At 32.5% G+C, this 10,322-nt stretch overlaps 1 protein-coding gene across 1 annotated transcript; it reads right to left on the bottom strand.

The window, feature by feature from the left end:
• Positions 1-7,502: 7,502 nt before the first annotated feature.
• On the bottom strand, positions 7,503-10,018 carry LOC115716525 (probable plastid-lipid-associated protein 3, chloroplastic). The gene is made up of 3 exons (XM_030645335.2): positions 9,235-10,018; positions 8,284-8,479; positions 7,503-8,085 (listed from the first exon to the last, which is right to left on the bottom strand). The coding sequence occupies exons 1-3, from the start codon at positions 9,834-9,836 to the stop codon at positions 7,774-7,776; spliced, it is 1,110 nt and encodes a 369-aa protein (XP_030501195.2). The 5' UTR covers positions 9,837-10,018; the 3' UTR covers positions 7,503-7,773.
• Between the last annotated feature and the right edge of the window lie 304 nt (positions 10,019-10,322).

The raw sequence follows: 10,322 nt of genomic DNA, 5'->3' as shown, positions 1-10,322 counted from the left end.
ATAACTGTGCTAGGTTAATTATATTAGTTTTACCTAATAAAAATTGAATAGCAACATAATTAATTTCTTCGAAATTAATTTAAGAAAAACATAGTTTAATGAATTTCATTTCTGGATAAACTATTTGTATTTTTCTTGTATTTAATTAAATAAAAGAATTTTAACTAACTAGATTCTTTCTGAAACTTACTTTTATTATTTCATTAAATATTCTTATTTAAGTTATGAATTAGTAATTACTAATTTTTTTTAATAACTTAAATTTGAATATATTTTGATAATAATATTAAGCTGAGGAATTCTAGGAATTAGTTATTGAAGATTCTTAGAAGATATTATTTTAAGTTGGTTTTAAACTTAAAAGGGAATATCTTTAAATTAAGTAGTTACCACCTAATTTTGATATTTAATTAAATGATGTTTGGAAAATTTTAAGTTTGTAAATTATAGATTCTTTCTATAATAACTTAAATCAGATATTTTCCAGATCTTGAAAAGATACTTAGTAGAATTGAGATATTTTCTAGATAGTTATTTCCATACTAATTATTATTTCTAATCTAGGAAAATATCATTGATTGTGAAATTAATTGGTTAATAATTAATTTTGGTACAATTAAATTAAGGATATTTTTCCTTGTATTAAATTGGAAATTAATGATTAAGCCTTCTCTATACTTAATTATTTGTTTCCTGAATTTAATACATTTAATTAAATTGAAAATTAAATGTCTAAGTTGATTTTCATAATGATACTTAAATATTATTATTTTCATGATATTTAATTAAATAAGAAAATTATTTTAAGTTGGGTATTTCCATAACAACTTAAATTTGAATAATTTTCATAATATATTTTATTTATTTTATTAATCATTTTCAAAATAGCATTTAATTATGCAAGATGATTTTGAATTTATCTTGAAAGATAGATTGAAGTTGTAAATTAATTATTTTAATTAATTTTGAATCAACTTAAATCAATTATCCTTTCATTTAATGATTAATTTAAAATAAAGGAACTGAAATATATTATTAGAAATTTGATTAATTAGTCAAGAAAATCTAGATAGATAATATTTTTGCTTGAGGTATTTTTTCTAAGTAAAGTTTGATTTATTTCAAATATATTTCGAAAATTGTATATTTTTGGAAATACAATATATATATATTTGTAGTAAATTTTAATTTGAGTTGCAAATTAATTTAAATTAATACAACTTAAATTAAGTAATTTTCTTAATATTTGTTGGAAAATTAACACTAAGATGGAAATAATTCATTTTATTTTCTTAACCATCTAAGTTTAATTTTACAAATATTGAATTAAATTTTATTTAGATTCTATTCTAAATTTAAAATTTAATAAATATATATATATATAGATTTAAAATAAATAAATAATAGAAGAAAATACAATTTAAATAATGAGCTTTATTATTTTGAGATATTCGATCTCCATTGTTGGTTTTACATAGCTATTGTTTTAGTGAGTAATCCTCCCTAATGGAGGAACGTTCATTAGCAAGTTAGCGCCGTTTAATCTCGAAAGATAAATATGTTTATAAGTGTTTTATATTGGTATTAACCACCCTAATGGTGGGTACTGTATAAGACTTACAAACATATGAAACAATGGTAGAAGCTCATGAAATAAGAATGACCTTGACTCTCGCCTAAACGGGACAACGTCGGATTCTCTTTTCGATCGAATAAAAGGTTGCTAGAAGGTTTGCTAGTCTAGATGAGCTGACAACTCTATTCAATGAATGATAGCTTTGACTCTCGCCTAAACGGGACACTGATATCAGTTTGTTGAAAACCTTGGAAATTATTTAGGTTTGAATTTTTTTTTGTATTTTCTCTAGTCATTCCTACTTGCTGTATGCTGATAATTTCTAAATGAGATTTTGTGATAAACCATAACTGATATCTATGTATTATCTTGTAGTATCCTGAATTGAAATGTCAAATCCCATGTTGTCACTCTTAACTGAAAATAAGCTAAATGGGTCTAACTTCCCAAAGTGGAGAGAGAACATTCAAATTGCTCTCATAGGTGAAAGTGCCTCGTTTGTGTTGACTGAGCCGTCCCCTGACAGCCAAGTGACAATGCAACCAAAGCTGTAAAAGAGAAGTTCGAGCGTTGGCATAATGCTAACAATAAAGCTCGTTACTTCATGCTTTCCAGCATGGTTGACACCTTGAAAACAAGGTTTGCAAACACTGTCACGGCTGCAGAAATCATGACGCAGTTAATTGAGCTATTCGGTATGGCATCTATTCGGTCTCGTTTCGACGCGACTAAGAAATTCATCAACGCACGGATGGAACCCCATCAGAATGTGCGTGATCACCTTCTCCAGATGGCTAGTTATTTCCAAGAAGCCCAGAATCATGGTGCTGAAATGGATCAGACTACTCAAGTGAGTCTCATCTTGAATAGCCTGACTCCAGATTTTCTGCCCTACACATCAAATTATGTCATGAATAAAAAGGAACAAGACTTTCATACTTTAGTCAATGACCTTCAGACATATGAAAATTTGATTGGAGGTCCCAAGAAAAGAGGGAATAAACCTCAGAATTCTGGAAATGGTAATAAGACAAGTAATCCTGAAGCACTTGTTGCTTCTACTTCCAAATCCCATCATAAGAAGAAGTGGAAAAATGCCAAGAAGCGAGCTCAAGCTGCGAATGCAGCTAGGAACAAAAATGCTGGAGCTTCTGGCAATACACAAAAAGGAAAATGTTTCTATTGCAATGAGAAAGGCCATTGGAAATCCCAATGTCCTAAGTATCTCGCAAAGAAACAAGGTATTTTCTTTATAAACTGATGTGTTTTTAGTGAATTATTATCCTTTTGGATTAATAATTCTGGACTACTAACCTTGTTTATTATTCTTCTTATAGCTAAAGCTTCTTAAACTCGGGTGCTGTCTTAACGAGTTGGATTAGAAAGCTGGATGGTGGATGGAGATTGTCTATAATAAAGAAGAAGCTCTTTCATTTGAATTAATTGTTTAGTTTTTCAAACAATTTGGATTTCAAGTTTTGGGATCTTAACTCCCTGTTTGGTTCTCATAAATATTGCAAACAATTTTTGGTTTATAATAAAATATCTTTTTTCAATTATATTGCAATTTATGAGTTGAGCTTCACTTCTTTATTTTATCTATTACCGATTATTATATTTATTATGTTTGAATGTGTATGTGTTTTTATTATTGATGCAAATTCAAAGAGTATTTAAACTCTTTACAGAGTTATTACTACATAAACACTAGAAGTTATTTCTATGTTTATAAATAATTGTTGGTTTCAAAAACAATTATTTGAGAATTTGTTTAATAAAAAGATCTTTTGATCTGATAGGGGTGGAGAAAAGTTAAGAATAATATGCAGTTCAACGATCTTTTATATCTAATGAACTCTGGATTATATTCAACTCCACAGACTTTCTATCACACTTAGAGATTTACAACCTTCAGGGGTGGACCATAATCTCTATAAACTTAGGGGTGGACTTTATTCTACAGTACCCTTTGTGACACATAATTTTAAACATGGAAATAATATAATAAATTAGCTATTATCAGAATAAATTCTTGATCTTGATTATATGTTCCAGTTTAGATTTACTGTTGTAATAGTTATTGATACCATTAAAGTTCTTTGATAATGTTTCACATTACCTTGGTTGAGTGGGAGAATATTAAAATTCTTTACCCATCTTCTTTTGGTTGATAATTGTGATAGGAACTTAAGAACACCTCTGATAAAAACAAGTCTAACCATTCACATAGATAGAAATAACTTATCAGAATTATGAGAATAAGATAGAAGAATTCTTGCATAGTCTATTCGAAAGACTGATTCAAGATGTCTATTTCTCATAACATTTTATGGTATCTTGATTTGATCGCTCAAAACTCTAGCAAGTATTTTTCACTTCAAATACTAGACTGCTATGTTGTTGACCTAATCTTAAAGAAACTTACAGTTTCGGCTTAAGATAATAAGTCACAATGAGATGTTCCCAGAAACAATAGTAAAAGGTTAAAAGTTTCTAACCAGACATCTGCTATTGAGTGGGAGCCATCTGAGATGTAATCAAATGAGGAACATTAAGGGACAATCAAGAAAGATTTACAAAAGTGACGTATGTGTTATTAAGGAACTATGCATTAGTGGTCCTGATATGCACACCGACTCATTGTGAGATGGTGGTTACTCTGGGGGTGGAGGAATCATTATAGAAGAGTGTTAAAACCCATCTATAATAATTCAAGCTTCATCAGAGAAGATATAACTTTGTAAATTCAAAATTACCAGAAAGTTATTTTACTGAAGAAAATTCTACACTGCATTATCTCAATTCCAAATTTTAAAATTTGAGAGATATGTCTTCTAGTTGTTCAGATGTACTTAATGGGAAGTAAGGATTTCAGTATCCCTTGATGAGTAAAGCATAAGTTAGGAAGGTTTCATGTGTCTCATGAACCTGATTCCAGATATATGGGTGGATTCAAAGATACTACACTTGATCAGAGGATCAAGACAAAAGATTGATTGTAATGCACTACTTGTTTTATGTTAGTGCAAGTGGGAGTTTGTTGGGTTTTATGCCCTAAATAAAACTCGTTACAATCTAATTAGTTATCAATTTAGAAGTGAAGTATGTTTACATGTATGTTACATGTTTATGGTTTAATACATATACTTGATATATGCACAAAATCAGTTAAATCCAGAACATATAGTTATTCACAATTACAGTATCGTCAATACAGTGGAATGTGATTGTGATTATATGATTCAAAAGATTTGGTCCCTGTTCATCAGTGTTTTGGATTTACACTGATGTGAGAATCAGCGATGAAGTACACTTACACTTGGAGTAAGTGTTATGTTCTTTCCAGAACATTGGCAAAGTATACTGATTTCGAATGCATGGAGTATGCATTGGACTGGACCGATATTGAACTTGGTTAAAGATATTGTAAACTTACCGTTGTATCTTTCCAAGTCAATGTCAGAAGTTGATCTTAGATTAAGAGAATCTAAATCCTGATATGCTTAGGCTCAATCTCAGGAGTGCTATTCTTGTTCTTTGATTTATTAGTTAAAGCCTGTTTTGAGTCAGGATAATACATATATTTTGAGAACATGATAGCATAACTGAATAGGGAGTGCTAAACATAAATATGGAAATCTATAGCTTCTACTGGTGTATAGAAGTAAAGTGATGATTCCTTTTGAGCTTAGTTAAATAGAAGTAAATGGATGAGCTCTTGTTTCAGTGACTATATATTAGATCACTAAAACATCATTTACAGGTAACTAAGTGTTCAAATGGGCAAAATACGTTGAGGGGTGTAAACGGTAAATTGGTCCCGTCTCGATGTAAATCATCTATATAGAGGATCTCTAAATCACATTAAGATTATAACAATGGTTAAATGAGATAGCATATTGATATCGTGAAACATATGATATGCTTTATATAAGTCTGAGAGTGCAATTCCAAGTTCTAAGAGTGGATTCAACGAGGAATTAATAAGTTAGGGATTTACTTGGTAAATCGGTTCAACTTATTGGAAGCTCAGAATATAGATCCATGGTCCCCATTCTAGTTGAGATTATACTGTTTGTAGGACTCTATAATTGATTTATGATTAATCAATTATAATTCTAAAAGTTAGACTATGTCTAATTTGTGAATTCTCACAGTTTAGGGATGAAATTGTAAATAAGAGGGTTTCTAGGTTTAATTATTAATTATGAGACTTTGCATGTCTGAATTAATAATTAATTTTAAATGGCAATATTATTTAATAATCTATTTTAGTTATTAAATAATTGGTTTTGGCATTTAAATGATTAGAATTGGAAAAATGGCATTTTTGGAGAAATAGAAATAAAATTGAGGAAACTGCAAAATCAATGTGAGGCCCATTCACACCATGGCCGGCCACATCATTGTATTTTCCCAATTATTATTTTTCAATTTAATTTGTCATTTAATTGCTAATCAAAGCCTAGCCTAAATAGGAAAGTGGTGAATCACACTAAATAAGGCAGTTATTCAATTACACAGTAAAAGAGGAAACTGTTTGTTTGGAAAGTTGTGATCTTCCCTTTTCCTATATATAGCAGCCCCTCTCCTCTCTTTGAATGAATGAGTTTGCTTGAGAAACTTTGCTCTGCAAAGTGTATCACACGAAATCAAGAGAGAAAAACAAGAGAGAGATTTCGAAATCCCTAGTGAGAGAGAAGTGCCCACTCACATCATTCAGTATCTCATCATAGTTTGGAAGACTGTGAAGGATCACATCCAACTGAAGAACTTTCGGGCTCAGATCTTGATTATACTCTGCTACAGACAGGAATCAAGGGTTAGAGATCTGAGTGGAAGGAGACATTAATTCCGCTGCAATCACTGTAAGTTATTCTTAAACTTTTATGTGTTTAGTTCATCGTTTTAGAAGTTCAATATTAGGTTGTTAAATCAACATACTTGCAAATAGATCTAACATCCTGGATAAATATAATACCAACAACCTTTACCTTTGGCCTCTTCCAAAAGTCATGACAGAATCTCAACTGCCTAAATAAAGAGATAAGGGGAGAGAGGATCCCCTTGGGGCAGACCACACGACAAAGTAATCTTGCCAACCTGACCTCCATTAAGGCAAACATTCAGAGAAGAAGTAGAGATACATTATGAAATTCATTTTCTAAACATGTCCGGCGCACCATAGCAGGATATCACATGATCAATGAACTACCATCTAATTTTATCATAAGCTTTCATCAGATTGATTTTGATAGCAAAAAATCCTTCTTTGCCTTTTTTCCTATTGAACGAATAAATAATCTCTTGAACGATAATGTTATTGTCCTGGATATTCCTGCCTGGCACAAAAGCAGGATAGGACAGATAAATCTTGATAGAAAAGGCTCTTGTTGGTAATTATTTTAGAGATCACCTTTATGCGACAGATTGCAAAGAGAACTCAGTCGATAGTGTTGAGCCCTTTTAGGGCTTGGATCTTCAAAATAAGCACTAAGTTAGTAGCATTCACTCCCTTGTGCATAGTACCAATAGTATAAAAAATCTGAGATTGCCTCACGAAAATTATTTCCCACCAAATCCCAATAATACTTAAAGAAAAGAACCGACATTCTATCCGGTCCAGGTGCTTTATTTGGACCTTCTTAATACTTTTCGCACCACCCCCACCTTCTATAATTCATTTCCGGTACTTCTGCTAATGTTTCAACCAACTATGCTTCCCCCTACACTAATTAGTAATAGCTTATATTATACGTGACCATTCTGTTTCTCTCTTGTATCTGGATAGCCCTCCCTTTATCAACAAAACAATCAAGAGAATAAAATTCTGCTCATTATCGAAAAACAAACTGTGTTCTGCTGTAAAATCTTGTTTCCCTTCCAATGCTTATAACCAACTCAGCAAGAGACGCTCTACACACGATTTCAGAAAGTAAATAATTTTTTTTATTTTTCTATAGAATCATTTCTTTAATATTTGTTTTAATTTACTCCCAACTTGTAGTAGCATTTATCTCTTGTCTATAAGAAAAAAGAAAAAGAAAAATTGTGCACATATACTGATATACAAGATGACAAGCATACGCTCTTTTTCCTTCTACGGAGAACTTTAAAAAATATATAAAAAAAGGAAAGAGAGAATAGATCATCTGAGTGTACTCTTGTAGATAACCCGCCAAGCACAATGTACATGGCTACTGATTTAGAAGAGTACTCCCTTCTTTAGCAAGAACAAACAGACCACCATCTCCCCTTGAGATTCGAAAATCTGAATCGAGGTATGTTATGAGAAGCCAGGAACTGTTCCTGTCACCAGGAATGGGAAGTTTAAGAGGTGGTTGACCAGAAATTGTCCGGGAGATATTTGCCACAACCTCCTGAACGGGATTCAGTGTCTGTTGCAAAGAAGAGAGGTTGATTTTCTGCCCAAACACATTCAATTCTCCTGGGAGATCAACCCTTGACTTTATATCTGGAGGTTGAAAGGTGCCTTCCTTAAACTGAACCTGAACATTATATATTTGCAAGAATAATTCCGTTAGTATGTCAGCAAGTATAGAAGAATTTTTGGAAGTTTTGAATAATCAGGTATAGATTTCTTGGAATTTCTGGACTAAATCATTTTGCTAATTGTTAAATAATAGTAAAATGTTCCTTCTACAGAGGAACATTTGTTAGATGCTAGACTTGTGAGATAGAAGTACCTGTATTCTTGAGGGGCTACGAACTTCAAAAGTAGCAGATGCACTGAAAGAGAAAGTCGAAAACGGGTTGGACAATGTGGTTGAGTTCGCAATAGTGAGACTCCTGGTGTCAATTGATTGGCTTATCTGATCTACCTTTAACAATGGTGTCGATCCTGCTGCCAAAAGTGGCAAAAGTTCTGAAAATCCAGTGTACCTGATAAGTTTGAAGTCACAAGGAATTTGAACAATCAACAGGAACCAGGGAAGTAACGGAGGTTGATTAACTCTTAATTCACAATGAAACAAAATTAAAAAAAAAACTACTTTACTACAACTTTAAACAAGTCACTAAAACATTTATCGCCCCGGCCATGAAATAATTTGACGACCTCAAAAACCCCTTAAGCATACTTCTAATCAATATGAAGGCTAAGTTCTGTTCTGACTTTTTTGTAAATTTGACAAACAGCATAAATCGGCTCAATTTAAAATTAAAAAAAAAAAAAAAAGGCAATTAACCTGGTGTACCAATGGTGAAATAAAAGATAGGCCTACTGTTGGCACTAGAATTTCATCTTCACCCATGAATATACTGTTAGTTTCCTCAACATCGTTATATGAGGTGGATGTTTATTAGTGCAAGCCCAAATATCTTCAAATACAAACAGAAGATCCACAACCCTTTTTCCACACCTCCCATTAAACTTTCTATCTTCCCATTACTCTTTTACTCCATGCTCCATTCCAAAAGGACCGTGTATAACATTGTAATAAATAAGAAGATGATTTATTATAACCTTAGGTCCTTAAGTAATATCATCTACCTATTATTGGACCCATAATCTTAAACTTAATCAACTTCAAACAGTGAAACAACTTATCAAAACTACGTAACTAATAGTATCAACACAAGCATACTATGAATGAAGTATGCTTTTTTCTCAATCAGACACAAACGTAAATACTCACAGCAAAATCCAATTTCCATCAAGAAGTTCAGGCGCCGAAGTCGGTGCCGGCGTGGGATTTAAAGCTTCCAATTGATTCACCAACTCCAAAATCTCCGCTCTCTCCTCCAAGCTAGCTCGAAACCCCAGCTCAGTGCCATATACACTGTCCACCAAGCACCTTTTGAGCTCCGCAAGCTTATCATTCCCCAAATCCTCCGTTTCCGCCCCAACACTAGCTGGGCTACCATTATCGACACCCACAAAACGATCTGGTCCTCCCCATTCGTCCTCATCCTTGGGAGGGTCTGAGTTAGCAAGCTTCGTGGATGAATTAAGCTCCTCGGGCCCGGCCTCCACGCCCCACTCGTCGGTGACCTTGGCGAGCTCGTCGCCGGATTCGGAGGGGGGTTTCCCAGGAATAGGATCGGAATTTTGGTCGGAGAGAGATGAATGTAAGCGGAGGGAGCGGAATCTATCGACTCGGGTTCCAATAGGGTTTTGGAGGGAAAGAGAAGAAGAAGATGATGGTGGGAGTGGACAAAGTAAGGAGCGTAATGAGAATGGCTTGTTAGGGTTTGTGGAGAAGAGGGAAGAGTGAGCAGAAGTGAATAAGAGAGCCATTGTTGATTCTTATTCACTGCCTTTGGCTTTGGCTGTTGGCTTGGTCTCTTCTCTATATTCGAAGAGTGTATTTTTTTTTTTTCTTTTAGTTTTAAATTTTTGTGTTGGAGCAAAAATTATTTTATTATTTATAAGAAAAAAATTGGAGGATCACATATTTATTCATTTTTTAATAATTGTTGTCCCCTTTGTAAACTACAATCTTGTTCAAACATAAATCCAAACGTTTATGTATTTTATATAGGGAAAATTAGAGTAAATTTTTTTAAAAAGTTTATTTTGATGTAGATAAGTTCTCAACTTTAAAAAATAGTATTAAGTTTGAAATTTTTGTAAGTTTATTGGTGCTCATTTTAAAAAATTTGGTAGTTGCTCCAAAATGTCACGTGTTGATGATATTAAATTGAGGCATAATCTCTAAAACATTTACTTTGATGTAGATAAGTTCCTAATTTCAAAAAATTGTAGTAATAGTTCCAAATTCAA

The sequence above is a fragment of the Cannabis sativa genome, chromosome 5 (genome assembly GCF_029168945.1).
Source record: "Cannabis sativa cultivar Pink pepper isolate KNU-18-1 chromosome 5, ASM2916894v1, whole genome shotgun sequence".
NCBI classification, from domain to species: Eukaryota; Viridiplantae; Streptophyta; class Magnoliopsida; order Rosales; family Cannabaceae; genus Cannabis; species Cannabis sativa.
This window is presented reverse-complemented; position numbering and strand designations above follow the sequence as displayed.